Source organism: Physeter macrocephalus, chromosome 4 (assembly GCF_002837175.3).
Source record: "Physeter macrocephalus isolate SW-GA chromosome 4, ASM283717v5, whole genome shotgun sequence".
Lineage (NCBI taxonomy): Eukaryota > Metazoa > Chordata > Mammalia > Artiodactyla > Physeteridae > Physeter > Physeter macrocephalus.
In genome coordinates, this window is record NC_041217.1 from 122,647,164 (window position 1) to 122,671,492 (window position 24,329).

The 24,329-nt window shown below is 35.8% G+C and overlaps 1 protein-coding gene across 1 annotated transcript in view; it reads left to right on the forward strand.

The window, feature by feature from the left end:
- Positions 1-24,329, forward strand: part of NEGR1 (neuronal growth regulator 1) — a 947,519-nt gene that overhangs the window by 750,005 nt on the left and 173,185 nt on the right. The window contains exon 6 of the mRNA XM_055084516.1: positions 5,323-5,474. Within this exon, the coding sequence (XP_054940491.1) occupies positions 5,323-5,474 (152 nt within the window). The remainder of the gene's footprint in view (positions 1-5,322; positions 5,475-24,329) is intronic.

Genomic DNA, 24,329 nt, shown 5'->3' on the forward strand with positions numbered 1-24,329 from the left:
CACTCTTAACACTAAACTTTTTTTGTACAATGTTGAAATTTCTATGTAGATTACTTCAGTCATAAATGTGTTGAGAATAGCTAACATTTTCCACATACATAAAGCATTCCTGCTCACACTGAAAAGACTAGAAATACAGTCATGAATTCAAAGCCACATATATACCTAAGCTGGAACTTTATCACTGAGAGAGGCATTATAAGGTGTGTTGTGTAAGGACCTATATGCCACCTCAGTGTCATCTTCAGATTTTCAGGTATAGCTAAGGCCCTTTAGATAGTAACTGTGTCATATTTGTCTTTTTTTCCTTTGGTTCCTAAATCAAGTATAAGAGGCATTTAATCATCATTTGATGAGTAAATTAAACTTCATTTCCATTAAGACCACACCAGAGTTCTTACCATCACCCATGACTTTCTCTAAAGCTCTTTTTTTGAGTTGTGTCTTTAGTTCATACTACTTCTTGGAACTCCCACAAGCCTGAAAGCCAGCTATTGCTGGAAGTAACATTCCTTTTCTTTGTAAATATAACTCTTATGACTCCAGAACTACTTACCTTCCCCTACTGTCTTCCATCTTTCCTATGCTACCACCCAAAGATCAATTAATAAGACTGTATTCATCTTATCCAGTTGTACAACATGGTTTATTATTATCATATTCTTTTGAAATTCTAATCTGATAAAAGATCTATTATCATTGGAGAACACCTCTCCCACTCCGATGTCAAGTTATTTTAATATTTTAAGTGTTGTTGTCTGACACACACGATTCCTATACCAACAATGAAGTTTTTCTGTGACTATTTGCACCTGAAGGTTTGTTTATCTAGAAATATCTATTGTTACTCCTGATCTGAGAAAGCAGATAATAAACAATAGTCCCAAAATGTGTAGTGAGGCTGGATTTATATAGAAAATGAATGAGGTCAGGTTTAGCTGCTCCATTTATTTTTGTACCCTCAACAATCAGTGCCAATGGCTATGTGGTCAGTTTTGCTGTTGTTATATTGTGGCCATCCTAGACAGCTACTGCCTAAGAGAGGTTATGATTGTGAAGCTTGTTAACATTTCATGTGTCAAAAATAGAAGTACCGTCATTATTAGTATGTTTTCCATGTGGTGCTTCTGACTGACACTAAAAAATATAAAGAACTATTCTAATTCAGAACTAGTTCATTGGTCAGGTTATGTCAGTTATGAGTTGGCTGCATCTGCTGGCAAAGCAAATAGCTTGCAGTGCACAGATTTATGAGACATTAGCAAAAGACAGAAGAAAGAAGAGGGAGGGCAATGGTATTCAGTATGTGTCCTAGTCCATTTGAGCTACTATAACAAAATACCACAGACTGAGTAGCTTATAAACAAAAGAAATTTATCTCACAGTTCTGGAGGCTGAAAGTCCAAGATCAGGGTGCCAGCATGGTCCAGTGAGGGTCCTCCTTTGGGTCCCAGACTTTTCATTGTATCCTCATATGGCAGAAGAAGCTAGGGATCTCTCTGGAGCCTCTTTTATAAAGTACTAATCTCAACCATGAAGGTTCCACCTTCATGACTTTTAAGCACCTCACAAAGACCCCACCTACTAACCCCATTGTCTTTGGGACTTAGGATTTTAATGTATGAATTTTGGGAGGACACAGTCAGATCATAGTGGTTTGGAACAAACTCCTATTGGAGGCAGAGGATAGAGGACAGCAGAGTCCACAGTAATAGAAGAATCTTATATACATGGGGTCCACTGAATGGTAAAAATGCAAAAAATAAAAATGACCAGGCATTTCTAAGCAACCACCATATGCTGCTGATCTCCTGCTGAGGAAAGGAATGCCATATTTCATTCCTAGCTTATTAGAATTTGTTTCTCTCTTTTTGAGAGTAGGGACTATAAGAAAACATCTCTCATTCTATAATCTAAGTCAGTATAAGAACCATTCTTTTATAACTTGAAAGAGTTAAGTATTTAGGAAAAGAGAGAATGAACTCCTATAAAGGCAATATTCTGGATTTAGTTCCCTGGTTTCATTGCACGGTGTGTTGTGAACTATTGCTTGAGTTGTCACTTTCAGATTTCACATCACTGATGCAAGGAAGTCTGGTTTCAAGCAAGTCTGGGATAAATATGAAAAATCCAGTGGGACGAGGGTCATCCTGTGAATAGGCTCATGTGCACATGCTTGAAGCCTATCAAGGATTTTCTTTAACACAGAATAACAATTCAATTTGTCGAATACATGTTTGATAAAAAAAGAATGATTTTCTTTTCAGAAAATATAATTATACCCAAACATATTAGGATAAGTCTGTTTCATAAAAAAAGCGTCATCAGTTAAAGAGTTCTTTTCTTATTTGTTTTTAGTCAAGGAGTGAAATTACATTAGGGTCATACATGATGGGACTTCTAGGCATGGTTCAATTTTTTTGTATCTAATACCTTAGGGTAGAGGTATTCATCTTAAAAGGGTCCCCACAGTGACTAAACCACCCGCTGTTATAAACACCTGTTTATATATCTGATTCTTCTTGAAAGATCTTCAAAGATTATGTGTTGTCCAGCTTAGCCCCTAATCACCTAGTATAGAACTCATCTTTGTAGTAAGTAATGACTATTTTCAGAATTGGTTTAAATAGCTGAGAAACCTTCCATCTACCACTATCCCCAGGATCCCTGTAGGAAAATCACAGAAATACACCCTCCGGAGATATATACGTCATCTCAGAAGTCTCTCTCTCTCAATGTCAGCTTTGGAAAGGCTGCCCCAGTCATCTACCAGGTGAAGACAGGTTCTTAAATGGTGCTGGATGAGTCAGTACTTCTAAAACTCCCAACTATGAAAGAAAGGAAGCTTTGGACTCTTCCATTCATCTCAGAGAGATAACGTCCTCTAGAGGAAGAACATTCCCCCAGAGAAGATGCTTTCTTTTTTTTATTGACCATAATCACCTGCCAGGCTGATCAGAACAGCAGGAGTTGGTGCTGCTAAAGTGTGACTGATGTGCCACTCTGGTAAGAATGCACATAACACTGCTGGACATGGGCCAGAGATGGGCCTGCACACACAGAGCATGGATACACTGCATGATTTAGCACCATCTGGGGCTTGCCTTCAGATACGTTAAAGGGCAGAGAATTGGAACCCAACTCAGAATGACAGCCATAAGGAACATAAGCAAACAGTGCCGTGAAGTAACTGATTATACTCCCTTGATATTTCCTCCCCAGAGTCTAGCCAAATGAAGACCCTAACTAATCTTTTCTCAATTCTTTAGTAGCAAAATGAATCTTGGTTTTGAGAGATGGGGCACAAAAGGGATTTAATCGTCTAGGGAGTTTCTGAGTCCTCTGGAGAATGTAGCCATAGCAGGGACATGGGCAAATTGATTTAAGCCATAATGCTGAAGCTTGCAGGACAATGAAACTGTGAATTTTTATACATAACATATACTAATTGGTTAAAAATAAATGTATTGATGTGATGCAGAAAAATAGGCAATAACCATTGTGGGATTTTAGCATAATATCGATAGATTTGCAATATGAGACAGATGACTAAAAGCTGTCATATCCTTGATATTTGATAACCTGTTTTCTTGTGTCAGAGTTGGAGGTCATTAGGTTTATTGCTCAAGTTAAAGTTTTTTAATATTTATTCAACTCAACATTTTATTAATCTGATTAAAATTTGAGTTTTGGATAAGCCAAATTCAGCTATTATGTGAAATATAAATAATTCCTAGACGATCAAGCATTGTTGCTTATTTTAATCTGCATTTAACTACAGTATATTTTATCTAAATTCAGATGCAAGTCACATAACATAATGCAAAGGAGTTCAACCTAAACTCTCAGGGGAAAGCCATTTATTAGCATCTTCATGATTAAAGAAATATTTAGTACTAAGACTTGAACACATTAAAGAAGAAAAGCTAACTGCCCTTTGAGCTATGAGCTTACATATCCCATATTGTGATCAGCACATTTCTTTCACAATAAACTTTGGGGTTAGTTAGGGAGAAGTTATTATTTGGTTGGCATCTCATTATAGCAGAATTCATATTTAGAGAGAGAATTTTTTGACGCGGCCACTGAAAGGGACTTACTTAACAATCCCTGTGTTGTGGGGATGTCACCCGAACTCCATTGACCTATGAACTATGTATTACATACCCAAGATACCACTATTAAAGTGCTATGTAGAACTCAAATATAAAGTGAAGTATGTCCATATGGCCTTGCCTTTTGAGAAATTTAAAACAATTCAGTTTATTTGGGTAGACTCGTATGTATGGAAGCTGCTAGAGAGAACAACGCAAGAATATGGTTTGGGTTTTATAAATTCTACAACAATTTGGAGAGCAACATGTAGAGCAAGAGGCAGAGGCAGAGAGAGAGGAGAGTCATTTAAGGAGCAGTAGAGTAGGAGAGATAGGACATAGGTCAGACTTAAATGAGGAGGGAAGGATCTGGTTTTCAGAGATAAAAGGGAATGGTGGCCATTGGGGGAAGATTCAGGAAAAGTGTGAAGCAAAAGCGAGAATGTCAAGCATTGAAAACGATAGAGCTATGCCAGCCTATCTGAGAGTAAGGGCCTCTTCTGGTAAGTCTGGAGAGAGAATGTTGAATAATCAGGGTGGAATCAGGCAAAACTGAATCCTATATGGAGGCCCAGGAAGGTTAAAGGACTTCCCAAAGCACGTTAGTAAAGTGTGGCAAAGATAAGACTCAACTTTAAATACGATCCTCAGTATTATACTGCGGGCTTTTTCAGCAAGTCATCTGTCTGGGTTTAACAGCAAGTCATCTGTCTGGGTTATATCTACAAAGTAGCAGTAAGTGTTGACCCTGGACTCAGAACCATCCCACCACAGTTGTAGGATTAACTTTCATGAAAGTTACCTAATAATATCATCTGAAATGACCTAGATATATTCTAGCCAACTTTTTAGAAATCATGAGTTTGTGTTTTTAATGGAATCATTATATTTAATTCCCTTTACTTTTTCTTGACTTTAACAGTTGAGATACCATTGCTGTAGTGTGTTTAATTTTCTAAAATACAAATCAGTGTATGAATAGGACATGTGGCTATCTAAGCTTGGTTTGTTATATAGCACAAATAATCCCATAGGAACAGTCTACCACTGTCATACAACCTCTCTTCCCCAATATCTACTACTGTAAGGAAATATAATTGCACTATTATCATATTATATGCTAACAGCAGCATGGTCAAAACTGTCTATGTGTTGCTATGACAACCCATCTAAGATAAAAATGGTATTCACAACACGTATTTACCTAGAGTTTATTTTTGTCCTTTAGGCTCTTCAGTGGCCAACAAGGAATTATTATTCAGAATTTTAGCACGAGATCCATTCTCACTGTTACCAATGTGACACAGGAGCACTTCGGCAACTATACTTGTGTGGCTGTCAACAAGCTAGGCACAACCAATGCGAGCCTGCCTCTCAACCGTAAGTAACACAGTGTTGCCAAAATGCTCCCAGGGCCTTTTGGCTCCTATCTATAGAGCTCAGCCTGATGTGACATGTTCCTTACACAGGAAATTTGGCCCCCAAATAATCTGGGTATTGGAGAATTATATAATCCCTATAGAATTCCATATGTGCTTAGAAAAATATCTTAGATCTGAGAAAAGGGAAAAATTACATAAATAATAGGATCCATTAAAAATGTCTTCTGACTGAAGACAGTTGGTTTGGTGGAATTTAGTTTTTGTTTTGTTTTGTTTTTAAAAATGTGTTATATTTCATCATAGATTAGTTTAGATTGAATTTACTCTTGGTTGGCTTTCTCTAGATATTTATCTTGAGATAGTGAGAATTTCACATGCCATAAACAAAATAAAATAATAAGTAAATGATCATAGACAAAATATTTTATCCATATAGATAATGTTTTTACTCAAAAGTGTATTTTGAAATACAACTTAAGGTTTTACTAAAATAGGTACTTTATTTCTAATGCATCTTAGTTCCGAAGGACTAGAAATGGAAAAAGAAGAGCAAACACAAGGATTAGTGGAAGGGAAAGAAATATATGTTAATGTTTTCTCCTACAATTAGTTTTAGTGCTTTTCAGAAGCTGAGTAACCAACAAATTGTTATAACCATAAAATATTCCTGATTTTGAAGTGGACTGTTTCTCAAAATGTTCACAGAAAACTATAGAGAATACACTGTCTTTTCAGTTCCACAAAGTTATCTGAACCATACTGATCTTTGATAATTTATATTTTTATAGTAACCTGACATATGTATATTTATGTTATCATCCTGTGTTAGTAAGCTGTCTCTGAAAAATGCAAATACTGTGAGTTCATCACAGACATGATCATTTCTATTTTGCAGAAATGGGGAATGGGATATGTAATATCCCTACTGTTTAAAAACATACTATAATAAGAAGTTTCATGATTTATGAACTTTGAATTACCATGATTTAAGAAACTCTGTTGTTAAATAAAATACATCAGTTGGTTGTTAATAGAAAATAATCATTTGAAAATGATTTGTGCTATATGTACTTTTAAAACATCACATCATTTATTATTCCAGCTTAATATTACAAAGTATTTCTTAGGATCCCACACTCTGAAAGAAAAACATTGCTCGCTGTGCAATAGCCAAAGTATAATATACTTGCTTAAGTTTCTTCCATGAGGATTATTTATTTTGTGTAATTATGAATAATATCATTGAAAATATTATAGAACAGTATGAATTCCAATTTAATGTAAATATTGATACTTCTTTTGGTATGTTATTAAATTTTAAATGTTTTAAATATTCAAGAACCTGAAGGAGTAAATGAATTAAACAAAATAAAGAAAAATTTAAGGCTTAATAACACATTAACTTTTGCTATTTAAATTTCTAAATCACACTCTGATTTTGAAAACCAAAGCATTAATGACTGTGACGAATTAGGAACAATTATCACTGATCTGTTTGCTTTACCCTGGCAACCTTAGTGCAGTCCTCTGGATATAATGCACTGCTGAAAAGGCTCCTAAATGTGGTATCTTCAGAATGGACTCTAATCGTCTTCCTTTGTCACTGGCTTTCTGTAGGTAGAAGTGCTAAGAATTACTAGTGCAATTTGATTAATTTGTTAAGAAAGACATGCAAATCTTGTCTGTAATTTTGAACACAGCCCTGAAGTTTGAAGAAATATCTGTATATTCAAAACTCTTGTATGAACTCACCGGAAACTCTTATTGCACTAAGCATTTCTATTTTTTACAGTAATTATTTTTGTATAGTTTTTATCTCTCCACCAAATTATATTTGTTGAGAAGACAGTATCAATATCTGATTAATTTTATCTCCCATATCGCTATGCACAGTGTCTGCTATTTAATAGACAATTAGCAAATCTTTAGTGAATAAGTGAATTAGTTAAATATTGAATAAGTGATGGAATGTATCATGAATAAATGAATGAATGAGTTTTAGCTGTAGAATGTGTATTATACTCTCTAGCTATACAAGGCAATATCACAGTGATGACAACACTTATTGTGAGCTTACAACAAAATAGATCCTATTCTAATCTCTTCATATGGATTTGTTCCATTAATACTCACACAATCCAAAAAGGTAAATTCTGTAATTCCCTTCTTACAGATGAAGAAAATAAGATGAAGAGAGTTAAAAGCTTGACCAAAGTCAAATGGTTAATAAGTGACAAAGCAAAAATCTGAATCCTGACAGTCTGGGTTCAGAGCCTCAGCTTTTAACTTCTATGTTGCACTGTCTCTCACTATGATAAACATAAAACCATCGATGGAGATAAATTTTATCATTTGCAACATATTTTGGAAAGATATATCCCTACATGTAACATGTTTGCCATTCTTAGGGTTTTTATGAACTTAAATAATTTAGGGTGCTATTCTTCAATAGATAAAAACTTTTTAAATACATGTTTAGAAATAAACAATATACACCAGATATAAAATTTAAGTAATATGAAAGATGAATGGGGTTAATGTTTGACTGAAAAATTATTAAAAATGAGACTCAGAGACATTTAAACACACATTTTTATGGGATTTTAAAACTCCTTGGAATGGTAGTTATCCAACACAGGCATTGTAAGTCTTCATTGAAATCTTCAACTTTCTTAAAGTTCTTATGAAGCTAGTTGGAGAGAGCAATGTGTCCCTCAATAAGAATTCCTGTCGTATATTCACAAGATCTGTGGATGGGAAGGTCTTCATCCTCTAAACTGATCCAAAACTAGTGGCCAGTCCTAAGCTGATCTAATATTAGCCTATGACCTGCTAAAGAATTTTGAAAAATCTGTTATTGACTATCAGCCTTTCCTATAGTCAAGGGAGTGTGTAAAACTAACTCACCCATCTTCTAATCCAGGAGAAAAGAGTTAGGCTCCAAAGAGTCTGCAACATGTGTCCATGATGATATGTGGAACATGCCATAAGGAAAAAAAAATCATATTTTCATGATTTTATCCATGAATAGTTAATATGCTCAAAGAGAAGGTAATCATAAATGTGTTTCCTAGTATAGTGCTTATACATAGCAAACACTCTATTGAGTGTTATCCACTGAGAATCAGGTCCCCATCCATAACTATTTAGGATAAATCCTGACTCTGTTACAATCTACTCCTGATTTGTAATAACCTACATTTTCCAGATCAACAAGAAAGTAAAAGGCAAGAAGTTGTAGTTTAGAGTCCTGCCATAACTAACACCATCCAAAAAGGAATGTAGCACTTTTTGGTGTATAAATGTGTGTGTGTTTCACATAAAGGGAGACAAGCCGGTCATAATGTGAACCACGGTTCTACCACATATAGCTGTGAGACTTTGAGTAAGTTACCTAAATGCCAAAGCTTCAGTTACTTCAGTTATAAAATGAGGGCAATAATAGCTCCCACCTACGGGATAAAAATTAAATGGGATGATGCATGTAAAGCACTTAACACTTAGCCTGGATCAAAGTAAGCATTGAATAAATGTTAGTCATTGTTATTATATCACATCCCCAAAGAACACTCAGTTCAATTGTTTCAAAAACTATATACAGATAGCTGAACTTATTTGATGACTGACTGTCCAGTAATTTACTGAGGGTTTAGAAAGTAAGTTGTCATTGGCAAGCCAGGGAGAAGGCATGCAAATTTGATATAATGTCCCAACTCTAGCTCATAACCTCATCCCTTACTCAGTGCATGAACCAGACTTTATGGCACTAATTCCAGGTTAAATATGATGTTCACAGCATAGAGGTTCAGACATCTAGGAGATTTAAAGAGTAAATGCAGAAGTAAAATGATTGCTCTATTATGAGGCTCTGATCATTTATTCAATAGCAATATTCATCCATCAAATATATATATTGACTGCCTACAATGTACAAAGCAGTGTGCTAGATGTTGGAAAGAAAAGTATTCATAGAAAGGGAACTTCCTCAGAGAGTACTCAAGTGAATGAGCGGAGAGGTATAAGAAACAGATAACTGTAATGCAGTATAGTCAACAGTAGCATACAAGGGCAGAGAAGAGCCTCTTAATCCAGTTTGAGGGCCATGAAATGACTGTCATCTAGAGTAGGTATATCATCATATGAATTATAACTAAGCTACAACTCAAAATATTATTTTATCCATCACTGTCTTATTTTCAAAGGCAGAACTTTGCAGAGTACATTCAACAACAATCATGAGCACAATGTAGTGACACAGATGAAAAAATGATATACTCAGGTCTTAATGACTCAGGGCAAGCTATAGAGTAGACCCTTGAAATGAGGATGTGATTGGGTTGAGCCTGGGTGTAGGAATGGGAGAGAGAAAAATACTCCTGTATGGAATAGCTCATGTAAAGACATGGCAGTATGAAGCAATCTGATACATTTGAAGACATGGTAGTATTTTAATATGGTTAGAGTAAAAGGTGGGAGAAGAGAATGTTAACAGATGAGGCTGGACAAGTTGGTGGACTTAGGACAGAAAAGACTGCAGATGAGTTTGGACTTTATCCTTCTGGTTTTGGAGAGCCACTGAAGCATTTTAATAAAGGAAGAACATAAACAGATTTAGTTTCTGAAACACTTTCTTTGGCAATGTGGAGGGCTAAACCCAGGTATTAGACTTATAAGAAGATAACTGCACACAAAGAGTAACAGAGATGAGAGAGATAATTAGGACAGAGGAGTTAATGACCAAATCTGAAGAGAATGAAAAGGAAATTGTGGGAATTTAGATAACTCCCAAAGTTTAGTTTGGGTGACATTAACCAAGCTAGAACATAACAGGAGGATTAGCCATTTTATATTTGGGGAGAAGGTGGAGATTGAAAAAGAGAAATGTTTTTAACTTTAGACATACTCAGTTGGAGGCAATGTCCAATAGGTAGCTGTACTTTATAAAGTCCAGAATGGAGATATGATATGGAAGCTCTCAGCAGGGATGTGGTAGTTTCCACTCTGAGAGTAAATAAGATTTCTCATGAAGGCCACGTGGAGTGAAAAGATGAGCAAAGACTGAAATCCAAGTAAAATCAGCATCGAGGAGTGAGGAGAGAAAGAGAAGCATCCTGTAGAAGCCTGTGGATTCGAGGTGGATGGAGATGCCAGAGGAGGATCAGTGCCACGGAAGCCATGGGAGTAGATCTGTCTGCAAGAGAGAGGGTCAGCAGTGTCCAATGCTACACCGGGCCAGAGAAAGTCTGAAAATCAGCCACTGTCTCTGACAATTGGCAGCTACTGGTGATCTTTGCCAAAGCAGTTTTTATAGAAAACCGGGAGTAGAAGCCAGATTAAATTTAAATAAGTAGATTCAATTTAACAGGTTGATGAAGAAATAGAGAAATGTGTACTAAATACTCTTTCTATAGGCTAGGCTCTGAAAGGAAGAACACAGACTGATGATCTGCCTTGATGCCTCATCAGCGGGCCTGATGTGGACTTCTTTTCTGATGAATAGGCCTAATGGTCAGGTGTATATCAACAACTCTCTGACCTGCAAAGATGTAGCACCGTAGTCTTTGGTGAACGATACTTCGCATGCTTTTGTTTTTTGCAAGCCTCCCTCATTCTAGTTTCTTAGCCTCTTTTCTCACATCTTTCTTGGGTCCCAGAGAAGCAAGAAATGGCTTTGATTTAATATGAAGTCACCTTAAATTCTTTTGCCTTCCGTGGCCTATAGGCTTTAGACTGTAATTGTAAGAGGAGCTGTAATTCTAAGCAGAGATGTCAGTAATTTCATCAATAGAATTACTTCAGGTAGAGAGTATATACTTTTTCAAGTAAGGGGAAAGCAAAATTTATGGAAAAAAACTATAGGAGAGCGAGTATACAATGAATCCCTCATCCTCTAGATTACGTGTCTAGAAATTTCTGAAGTATGTCTGCATTATAAAAAGTCTCTTTGTGAGAGAGAGGTAGAGAAAGAGACAGAGACAGAGAGAGAGAGGGAGAGAGAAAGAGAAAATATTCTGCAGATCACTGTAGATCAGCCTCAGGGAACAATGCTTTAACAAACTTAATAATGGATGACAGCGTGTCAACTATTCATAGCAAAATTCCTTATTAAGTAAAAAATTTGGGATTCAGAATTATTGGGGATTTTATTATTATTTTTCAATCGTGTTTTTTGCTTCCTGAACATGAGCAACTGAAAGAGATGATTCCTCTAAGTCTTCTTAAAGAATGTGAACTGAATAGTCCCATCCTGCCATCTATGGGTCCAGTTCATCAAATGTACATCATCATTTGATCAGTAATTTAGTAACCAGTAAAAGTCATTTTCATAAGTAAAACATGTATATGCTTTGTTTCCTACTTTCTCATTATAGGACACATATTATAAGGCTCAATCTAAAGGGAAATAAGGAAAGATAATTACTTAAGAAGGAAGAAATCTTAGAACTCTATATAAACAATATACTTAACATTTATATAGCTTTGGTTTAATACAATCTTCTCACGAGACTTAATATGTGAACGTATTTGGAACAACTCAAGCTTTAATATTAACAAAATCTTTTCTTACAGTCTCAAATAGGTAACAATAATATTGCTACAATGCATGGTTGCCAAACCACTCTTTAATATGTTTCCTAAAGGTGGTGTCAAATATTTTGCTAGAACATAGGTCCTAATGATGCTACAGGGACTTCTTTTCTTGTGAGCGTGGGGTGTGTGTGTTCACACATATGCATGCACCTGCATTTATTCAAATAAAGAAGTATTTATTTACCTCAGAAATATTACACATAAAATATTCAAAGGACTCACCAAAACTTTGTCTTTTCCCTCCCTTAGTAATGCTGTGGAGACAATAATGAAGTTCCAATTTTAAATGCTTTATACAATCAAGGGCTATTTAACTTTCTGGAAAATCTCCTCTCATTTTAGAGAATATTTCTTCCCAGTCTATTTAATTTGATGGACACCTCCTCTTTGAGATTAAAAAAAAAAAAGTCAGTAGCTCTTATCCAAAGGGAAAATGAGAAGGACTGTCGTAGAAAGAATGTGTGTAGCATAACAGTTTTTCCCTGTTTAGATCTGACTGATGCAGGCAAACTTTATTTTTTGACTGATTTGTTGAATATGGAACCAGCTGTGCCCTTGCAAGTAATATTTCAGCTCTCTGCTTGCTTCAAATGTCCCCACATGCCACTGAGCAACTGTATGGGCTCTCCGTTACTTTTGCCTATTATAATGAACCCTGATTTCATGTGAAAGGTGATACCATGAATTTGAATGATTCATATTTTACATTGAAATTGATCTCCCCTCCTGCAACTTAAAAGAGATAGGGTTTTCATTTTGGTTGAAAGAGGCAGCAATAAATTTAGACTCGATGATTCCTAAAGACAGCGTGCTATGTGAGCCAACTTGCTTTATCCTCACAGCTTTATGATGTTAATGGAAACCCTCTCCTGGATGCTCTAGCAATAAATATTTGACAAAAATTAGGTTTGCAGATACAGGTAGATTTTGATATAACTAAATCGGCCTATCAGATGGCACTCTACTAAACTGAAATATACATGCACAGTCATAATCATCACACAAATAATGGATGTATACAAATTTGCTGAAATGGAGTTATGAGTACAGCCAGAGGAGATTTTTTGCTCCCTGACCTCATACCTAGATCCTATGTGTATTCTCAAGAAGCTAGACACAAAATGGTCATTCATTGCCATACTTGAGAGATGATATCCAACAGTTTGAAGCCTTATAGGATATTTGGTCCTGTACAAAACATCCACAAAAAAATTGGTCTACACTAAAAGGTTCTTAAAATTTGGTCCTGTTCAAAACGTCCATAAGTGTATTTGGTCCTTTCCAAATGGTATTGGACAGGACTAAATATCAAAGACCTTTTGCATGTACCAATGTCTCATGGACATTTTGGACAAGACCAAAATCTGCTAAACAGTTGAAGCAGTTAGAATAACCTTTAAAACTTGTGGTGCTCCAGTTCATCAAATTGCCGCTAGTGAGAACCAAAAACAGATGCTGACAGAGCTTTTGTTATCTGTGTCAAATGGCAGAACTCTGGAGCTAGAGTAGGTCTCAGATATTACCTAGTCAAATTTTTTCAAACTTTTTAAACCAACGCGTTCTTTCTTTCCACAAATAAAACCTTATGCAAACACTTAATATATAACAAAGATAAAATCGGAGTTCATTTGGTTGATTTGGAGGTAAATCTGGAAAATCTCATCTTTTTCCTTTATATCACAATGCATAGTGACCCGGAGGCCTGTCCAGAAAATTAGGTTTGAAAACTTCCAGTCTAGATCAATCCTTTTACTTTGTAGGTGAGGGGGACTGAGGCCCAAAGAAGGTGATTGAGAACCCAAAGTTGTATGTTGCCACAGCAGATCTAGAGCTAGAACTTAGTTTTCCTGCTCTTATTCCAGTGTTCTTTCCACTCTCTAGGCCAACCACCAAAAACTTTGGAAACAAACAGATCTGAGTTGAAACCACAATCCTGCATGCAAGATGTTAGACAGTTCTCTCAAACCCAATCTTTAAACCTCAGTTGTCTCACCTATAAAATAAGGAAAATAACTTATTCTTATAGGGTTGTTGTGATGATTAATCGGGATAGGATATGTAAAATGTTGTATAAAGCACCAAATCCAGAGAAAGTGCTCATTAAATGTTAGTTTACCTTTCTGTCCTCTCTGTTACATATAATCCAAATGTTGAAGAGTAAACCTATAGAGGCTTGGAGCTATATAACCTCAATAACTGTAACTTGATCTCACTAGATATCAGAGAACAGACTAGTTCTTGATTCCTCTATTAATGCACTTATGTATATTGCTGTGATATTGTCTTTTTTTATTAGAATTATTAATTAAATCAGCCATGCACAAAAGCATTCGCTTGTAATGATAAAAAAAAAGTGGTCAGGTTGATAGAGAGGGTTGTACAAAATTAATTACTCTACGGATGTGTTTCTCTCAGGTTAAGAGGCAATTTGACAGCTGCATCCTCAAGCTACTGAGATGGCATATACATTCATACAGCTGACAAGGGTCAGTAAATGCCAAAGGGAGAAGGGAGATTTGGTATTTGCTGTTGTCAGTGATCAGACTTGAAATGTATCAGGCTTGTGGAAATTTGGTACCAAAAAGATCAAATGATGTTTCAAATTTAACCACAAAATTTTATTAGGAGCTCTAGCCTAGGAGTTAGACAATTTAGTTTCTGGCTCTTACTTGGAGGGGTTCTTAAGCAAAGCACTAAACTCACTGGACTCAGTTTCCTCATTTATAAAATGAGGAGAATAGAATATCTAATCTCCAAATGTTCTTTCATTTGTAATGCTTTAAGATTCTAAGAAATCTATATATGTTTTTAAAAAGTAGTATTTATGTATGGACTGTTATTAAAAACAGTTACACTTCTTAACAAAGTAGAAATACTGACAATATTTTTCCCTTCTGTACATTTTTTGTCATTGAACTCGTAATTATTTTTTTATTGACAGAAAAAATTGTATTTTAATGTGTTTTTCTCTTTGGTGAGTTTCCACTGCTGGCCTAATCATTTTGTCATCTCTACAAATAATTTTACTCTCCAGGGAAATTTCCTTTATGTTCACAGTTTCAATTCTGTTGGCCAATAACCTGTGAAAAGGCACTAGAATAGACCTCCTTGCTTGCTATTTTATTTCACAAAGCTCTAACACTATAACAGCTTAGGCCAAAATGTGACGCTTATATATATGGGAGTTGTCGCTATTAAGACTTTGTAAAAATGAGAACATTCCAACATTTCCAGCCTAAAGAAAACATATTAGCAGCCTCTACCTTCAGCACCTACTTCCCTAGTCTTTTCTCTGACAGTGTACTGGAGGTCCTGTGAGAGATTCCCCTCCTATTACTTCTAAGAAGTATCTTAGAAAATATTTACCCAGCATGCACTGTTTTCCCTGAAGCTGTGCCTAGATTTAAAGCCTGATCTAATGGTTTGAGCACATTACATGGTAGCTGTCTGAGCTGCTCTCCCATCTCCACTTCTGCACTGTGATTTCTTTTTCTGAAAAATTTAAATGAGACCCCTAATATAAGATACAGGGTTATGTGTGAAGAAAATGATAATTATGGAGTGCCTAGTTCTATTATTATTAAACTTACCATTTCTCCTCAGGCAATGTGAAGCATAATTAATAGAGTACATCACCAAAAAGAAAAGTGAAAATAGCTTTTCTTTTTTTTTTTTTTTCTGTTTTGGTGTTCCAGATAACAGAAAAAAGGGGAAGAATTAATTGTGAAAGCAATGATATTTCAGTGGACCACCCTTTCTCTAAAGCACTGTAAATTCTGTTTTAATAGCCATAAAACTGCTTTGAATGGGACTGAAAATCACATGTCCTCATTGAATGTGTCTATCCAGCATGGGCTAGATTTCCTTCCTTATAAATATAATTCAGTTGGGATTTCTCTCCAGAGACAAAAATTAGGTGTCTGCCCAGTATATATTTAAGTAAGATTTGAATAAAGCAAGCAAGACTTTCTGGTATGTAAATGTTATATAATCTATGGCATGGGCAGACATTTTCAATAGGTAGGATTTTTCCAACTTTATCCTTTTTTTAAAAAAAAAAAAAAAAAAAGCTTTCTCTTTTGATAGTTTTAAGGCAAAGATGTAACCTGAGTTACCCAGCTCTAAAGTGTGGTATTCGATAATCGCATGCTCTTCAGTTTCCTTTCTCTGATTTTTTTTAAATCAATCTAGTTAGTGCATATGTGGAGCAGCCTAAATAGTGAGGCAGATCATAATTCTTGTCAAAGAACTTTAGAGTCACCACTCAGTCCACTTAGAAGGAATCACAAGTTTTCTAAAATGCTTCGTAAGCACGATGTAGCAACATATTTTCCTAATACTGGCAGGATAATAGCCTATGTTTTAAGAATGAGTGGTCATACCTGCATACCTGCAGGGAAATTTATACTTTCTTAAAAAAAATCATAACTTCTTGGGAGCACTGTAGTTTATGGTATAATAACATGCTTACCCAAACGTAGATAAGATCTATAATCAAACTATTTAACTGAGGAAACACATTTTTAGGAAGACATGCATAAGCTATGGATGCACAACTCTGCAGGCATGACTCTACTGGAAAAAGATAAATTGAAAGGGTTCATTTCTCTCACACTAGCACATTGCCTGTTGGAGTCCATATTTGCCATCCTTTCTTACACCCATTTTCCTTCATACTTCAAACCACCTGTATTTCCTCCACATCCCTCCTGCCAGCAGCACCTGAAATAATGAGTCTCATAAGCCAGAGTATTCTTAGACTGCCACCTATCATTATGATAATAATCTTCTGTATATTATTTTTTTTTCTTGTTAGCATACTCCCTGATTCTTTCTCCCTCTTAGTCTTATATAAATTTTTAAAAGGATAAAATAAAATAAAATAATGACTCATATTATTAGTGATAGGCTTTCATCTGCTGTTTATTTTTTGCTTTCTGGATCATTCCCTCTTTTTCTTTCTTTTTTTTTTTTTCTTCTCTTCCTTTCTCTCATTGTTCCTCAACACCAGGACTTAATCATCTCCAAAACAGATAGGTAGATAGATGCTTCTCTAACCAGGAATATAGGTTCGAGATAGAACCAAACAGCCTCTGAATAGACAAGCTCAAAATTGCTTTTGAAAGCTTCATCACTGAAAATGTAATCAAACTTAGCTTACCCCCAATTGATTTAAGTTGCAGCCTAAGGGCCAACCTTTGACCAGGGCAGCACTCACATTTGCATCGATTCTGCCTGCAATCGAATTAGGCAATTCTCTACACTTTCAGCTCTAGCCCTGGAGTGCAAATGGCCAATTTGGGAGGCAACTTAGTTGTGCTTGATATTTGCAGGAAGATTTTCTCTTATGTTCCTGGGACAAGGCAGGCGTACTTTAAAAAATATATTCTTAGTCACGGAATGGGCTGCCCAAAGGATATTTTATTCGTTTTTATGATGGTTTTGACTTGAGAAAACTTTGCTCCTCCCAGAGAATCTCTACTGACTTTAAAAAGATGAGTTTGTGTACTAAACACATCATTGTGTGTACTAAAATTTAAGGGAAATGAAAATTAATTGAGGAAAAATAAGGCAATATAATATTCTTCTATTATGTTTTATAATTTTAGAAGTAAAAATTAAAAAACAAACAAGTTTACTGTGATGGAAGCAAATGAACCTTCTTCATAAGATTGTATGCTGTGACAACACCTCCCACCTTTCCTTTCTGAAATATTTTATAAGATTGGAATTAAGGAACATTACAGATACTCTTCTAGGGCATAACGGACTTTTGTTATGCATTTTTATTTCTCATGTTTACCTCCTTGTACTGTATACTAATCATATATCATCTCCCCTACTCACAAAACTCCTTTTAGTTTCACATAAACCTTACTGTCTTTATGTATTTATTTTACATATTTATAATTATACAATAGATTCAATTTTTCACCTTGTAAAAACTTCCCCATATTTCTATTTAGGCTTATTAAATAATACTTTGGGGCTTCCCTGGTGGCGCAGTGGTTGCGCGTCCGCCTGCCGATGCAGGGGAACCGGGTTCGCGCCCCGGTCCGGGAGGATCCCACATGCCGCGGAGCGATACTTTGGTGGCTTCACTCTTTATATATTTAGTGGTGTGTTGGTAACTGAAAAGAATATGTATCACAAAATTTATAAATAATAATAAAATATAGAATACATTTTATCATAAATTCCATATAACCAATTTCTTCTCATAGAATGCTGTCATTGATTTTTACCAAAATCTTGTAACTAGCTGACCTATGGTTGCAATTTAACCATGATTTGACAAATGGAGTTGTATCCCCACTCTAAGTATTATTCTGACATGAAGATGGGTTGGTATTTATATTTATGATAAAGAGTAAGATGAAAGTAACTTTTTTGCTGAAACAGATAATAGTTTTGGACTCCTGAAAGAAAATTCTCTTAATTTTTTGCACTATCCACAATGTAATGGCTAGACACAATATATTTTTATGTTTAATGTCCATTAACATTTCTCCATCATTTTCTTAAGTCTAGACAATCAACAACAACAACAAAAAATAAATCAACCCCTAATTTGGAGCACTTGCCAATTTCCATGGTGTCAATATTCTCATTATGGCAGATTTTAAGCTACCAAGTGATGTTACTGAACAGAGAGTTGGGAAAATATGTACAGTATGACACCATTATATAATATTTTTACAATAAAGACATAATGGAAAAAAACTGAAGATCATAGATAATAATAAAAATGTAGTAACATACTTTTGAAATCATGAGTTTTGAGTAGTTATTACATCCGTTTTTAATATAATTTAATTTAAACAATGGCCATGTTTAAAAAACTGCTTGCAAAATTCCTTCAAATTTAACAATCGGCTCTCATGACCTGGTACAAGCCAGTTTCAGCATGCCACTATACCTGAGTAAATATAAAGGAAAATTTGGCTTCTCCATGTGCAAATGGCATGAGTCTAGGCAAATTACATAAGCTCTCTTATCTTCAATTTATCCTTGTAAAATGAAGTCAGTAATACCTTGCTCACATGAAGGTGGAAGTACTATCAGCCATCCGTATCTATGGGTTCTATATCCACGGATTCAACCAACCATGAATCAAAAATTCATGTTATTTTTTAAATTCCAGAAAATTCCAAAAAAACAAACCTTGAATTTGTCATGCGACCAGTAATAATTTACATAGCATTTACATTGTATTTGGTATTATAAGTAATCTAGAGATGATTTAAAGTATACAGGAGGATGTGTGTAGGTTATATGCAAGTACTGCACTATTTTATATAAGGGACTGGAGCATCTGTGGATTTTGGTATCGTGGGGAGTCCTGGATCCAATCCCCCACAGATACCAAGGGACAACTGTATCTTATGTTAAACAAGATATATGTAAAGCACTTGGTCTATGGTAGGGATTCATACATTAGTTGTCTTTCCTTTCCCTCTTATATAACTTCAGTCACCCTCATTATATCTATAATTTCCTTAACTTTACTGTCTCATAGGGATGATTTGATTCAGTATCTCCAAATCCATATAATGACCCTGATACAATGGGATTTTATTCTGTTTCTATGATAAGCTCATGTGTATCTGTATCCACACATTCAGCATTTCTTGTTTACATTTGCTGCAACATAATGCATTTCCTCTTAAAACTGACTCTGTCACTATGCCTCATTCTCACCCCACACTAGTTTTTTTTTTAATATATAAATTTATTTATTTGTTTATTTTTGGTTGTGTTGGGTGTTCGTTGCTGTGCACGGGCTTTCTCTAGTTGTGGTGAACGGGGGCTACTCTTTGTTTTCTCATTACGGTGGCTTCTCTTGTTGCACAGCACGGGCTCTAGTCTCACAGGCTTCAGTAGTTGCGGCACGCTGGCTCAGTAGTTGTGGCTCATGGGTTCTAGAACTCAGGTTCAGTAGTTGTGGCGCACGGGCTTAGTTGCTCCGCGGCATGTGGGATCTTCCTGGACCAGGGCTCGAACCCGTGTCCACTGCATTGGCAGGTGGATTCTTAACCACTGCGCCACCAGGGAAGCCCCCCACACTAGTTTTTAAACTACGTTTTAATCTAAAGTTGCGAGTTCTCAGGAAATGCTTATCTTGTAAAGTTTTAATTGTCTGAAGCCAGAGAGAAAAATATATTACCTAGTCATAAAAAGTTTTCAGTGTCTTGTATTAACATCACAGTAGGTTCCAAATCCAAAGTTATCTCTCCTCCAACCTGGCCAGAGTCAGGGGAGGAGGAATACATATTTTAAATTGCTTTGAAGTGGGTGGAATCAGTTCCCTTCCATATCAGCACACCCCGCCCCAAAAAAGTCTTAAAATTGTTTTGTTTTCTCATTGTTACCTATTTAAAGCAAGAAGACTGTAGTTTGTAGGCTGCATAATTTGGGACATAAGATTAACCAGTAATGCCATAATTTTAAAACTTTAGTATTTATTCACTTATCAATCTATTGACCATCTAAATGCCTAGTCCCATGTGTGTTGGGAATACAGAGGTGAGCTAATAAGACTCCTATTGATTCCTAACCTTTCGAAGACTGCTATTTTTTAAGGGGAGGCTGGGGACACAAGCAGCTACCACAGAATGTGGTCAATTTCTAGAGGTAAGTGAGAGAATGACAAAAATGAATGAATAAAAGAAATCCCATATGGCTGGAGCACAGAGGACAATTAAAGGAAAAGTAGACAGACATGAGGAATGAAAGAAAGGCAGATGCAATGGCCTTGTAAGCAAATGCTACCTTCTTTAGCATGTTATCGAAGTGTCATTGGCCAAAAACTTTTTTTTTTCATATACTACTGATAGCTTTTAAAATGTGAGTGACAAAAAAGACAAATACTTATTACCAGATTATAGTGACACTTTGGTTCTTAAGATGTCTCACAATGTATGTGAAACAACCTCAGTTGCTAAGATAAAGACAACTTTTGGTCTGAGCATTAATCCCCTCTGCCACTATCGGCACTCTTCAGATACATACACTACTTATTTAGCACCTCCTCATATGTTTCTAGAAAATCATATATATTTGTGCCAATTTTACTTAAAGGAAGAGCAATTACTTCAGTCCGTTGATCTATTATGCTGATCAAATAGTAAAATAATTAGTACTTAACCATTTAATGAGGTGTTTAACCTTTTTCTAATATATCCTTCCCTAGCTTTTTTTTCTAGCACACTGTTAATCTGTTCAATAATGCATTCTATAATTGTTCGGTCTAATCTCTTTTTCCTTCCAATTATACAGGATGTTGCAAAAAAGCTCTCCAAAGATACTTTGGAGCAAAATCTTTATCACTGAATAATGCATTAAAGTTAAATACTCTCAGCCCTGAAGTAACCCACAGAGAACTTGCCTGTATATGTTTATAACACCTTATCTTCTGATTATAGAATCACTTGACTAGTAATATCATGGTAACAGCTGATAGGTAATCACTAAAAGTTATTTCCATGTCCTGAAAAACAGCCCATAAAGATAGTTTTACCAATTAAGTGACAGTCTGTTCTATCCAATGAAATATCTGGCATAGTCTGTACTTTCCCCAGTCCCACACCAAAGAAGAGTTATGCTCTCTAGGAGAATCTGCCTTTGTTTTTTTTATGTGTTTTGTTTGTTTTGCTTTAGTTTTTAATAACCTATATCTCTGGTTGCAGCCATGCCATAGGCTTCTTCATAGGTGATCCTTTAAAGCAATAAAATTCTGACACTTGTTATTTAAAATGACCTTTGAAAATGAAATGTCTAAATCAAAGGTCTAGAAACAAAAGCAAATTATTTTATATACATTCTACTTTACCCTAAAATTCTGTTGAACCAAAGTGCTTAGAGACCTTCCATCAGAAGGGCAGTATTTCAAAAACTAACTTATCATTTTTTGTTCATTACTATTAAAATCCTATGAGACTTGTAAAGAGCAAACACAAAATTTTTAAATCTGTAAATAACTTGCTAGATAATTTTTCTAAAGCATCTGTGCTAGTTAAGATTAAGAACAGTTGTAAATGACAAAATCCAAAATAATGACTTAAAAAAAAATGGTTTTCTTTCTCTTTCACATGGAAGCCTGCAATAGACAATCCAGGACTAGAACGGCATTATAATTTCCAGGACATAGCCTCCTTGTGTGATTTTGTTCTTCTTCATAGCACCCATGCCCAAGTTACTCGGTGGTCGGAGGTGTCCCCTCTAGTTCACAGCATCATGTCTGTACTTCAGGCTGTAGGAAAAATAAAGGAAAGGAGAAGGGCTCCCTCTTTTCTTTTACAAATACTTCCACAAATCTGTACACACTACTTACACTTTTTTTGCATGTAAAAGTGTTTATATTTTTACACTTTTAATAAAAAATATATATTTAAGGTATACAACATGATGATTTTGTATATATAGTGAAATGATTCCTCCAGTCAATGTAATTATTATATCTTTTTCTCACATAGTTACCATTTTTTGGATGTGGGAGGAGAGAACCTGAAATCTACTGTCATAGCAAACTTCCAGTATTCAACATGAGATTATTAACTACAGTAATCATGCTGTACAGTAGATCTCTAGACATTCACCTTACATAGCTGCAACTTTGTACCCTTTGACCAGCATCTCCCTATTTCCCCCACCTCCCCACTCCTGGTAACCACCATTCTGATCTCTGCTTCTGTGTTTTTGACTTTTTAAAATTCCACATATAGGTGAGATCATATCATTTTTTTTTCTTTCTACCTGCTTATTTCACTTAGCATACTATTCTTGTTAGTGACAGCTGAATGCTCTGCCAAAAATTGTGGTTCTTTTCTTATAGGAAAAGGATACCATGGATATTGAGGGACAACTAGCAGTCTTTACCACAATTGATCTCTTTGTGAACCAAATATCCAGGCATGCCCTTCTTCCTACATATAGAACATATCCACTTCTGTCAAAGGTAGAAGACCATAGTCTTCCATCATATGTTGACTCTAGCTGAGGTCCAGGATATCTGGGTGATGCACAGTCTTCTCTGTCAGCCTGAATGTGGTGTGTTCTGGTCAGCTAACCTTGAGATTAAAACAAATGTTTTCTGCTACACACAAGCCCAATATACTATGATGGCATATAAACCAGAACTCTGTAATAGCACTTCCATTCTGAGACGGGGAGAAAGGGAAACCCACAGTAGCCACTTATCAATGGCAATGATCAGATCCTGCCAGTATGAAGTGTCCAGACTCCTTTTTCTGGCAGTATTGTATGTTCCTCAGATAGATCACTGGGCACCTACTCATTCTTGTTCTGGGAAGAACTCCCAAGTCCCTTGTTCTCTGTGGCCCTTGTCTCTTTCCTTTTGGAAATTCTTTCTTGGACACTAGACTCCATGACTACACCTGAAGAAAGCATTGGGGGCTGAATAGCCTGTGTGGCCTACTTTGTGCTGATGTAGATTGGGAATAGAGAAGTCTCTTTTTTTTTTTCTCTTTCTTTCTTTCTTTTTTGGTACTATTTGCATGGGACATTTTATTCTATGTTTTAACTCTCAACCAACTTGTGTCTTTAGAAATCAAGTGAGTTTTTTGCAGAGGGCATATAATTGGATTATGGTTGTTTTTAAACTCCATTCTGCCAATGTTTATCTTATTATTTTTTTTTAATATCTTTATTGGATTATAGTTGCTTTACAATGGTGTGTTAGTTTCTGCTTTACAACAAAGTGAATCAGTTATACATATACATATGTTCCCATATTTCTTCCCTCTTGCGTCTCCCTCCCTCACACCCTGCCTATCCACCCCTCTAGGTGGTCACAAACCACCTAGCTGATCTCCCTGTGCCATGCAGCTGCTTCCCACTAGCTATCCACCCTACGTTTGATAGTGTCTATATGTCCATGCCACTCTCTCACTTCGTCACAGCTTACCCTTCCTCCTCCCCATATCCTCAAGTCCATGCTCTAGTAGGTCTGTGTTTTATTCCCGTCCTAGCCCTAGTCTCTTCATGACATTTTTTGATTTTTCTTACATTCCATATATATGAGTTAGCATATGGTATTTTCTTTTCTCCTTCTGACTTACTTCACTCTGTATGACAGACTCCAGGTCCATCCACCTAACTACAAATAACTCAGTTTCATGTCCTTTTATCGCTGAGTAATATTCCATTGTATATATGTGCCACATCTTCTTTATCCATTCATCTGTCGATGGACACTTAGGTTGCTTCCATGTCCTGGCTATTGTAAATAGAGCTGCAATGA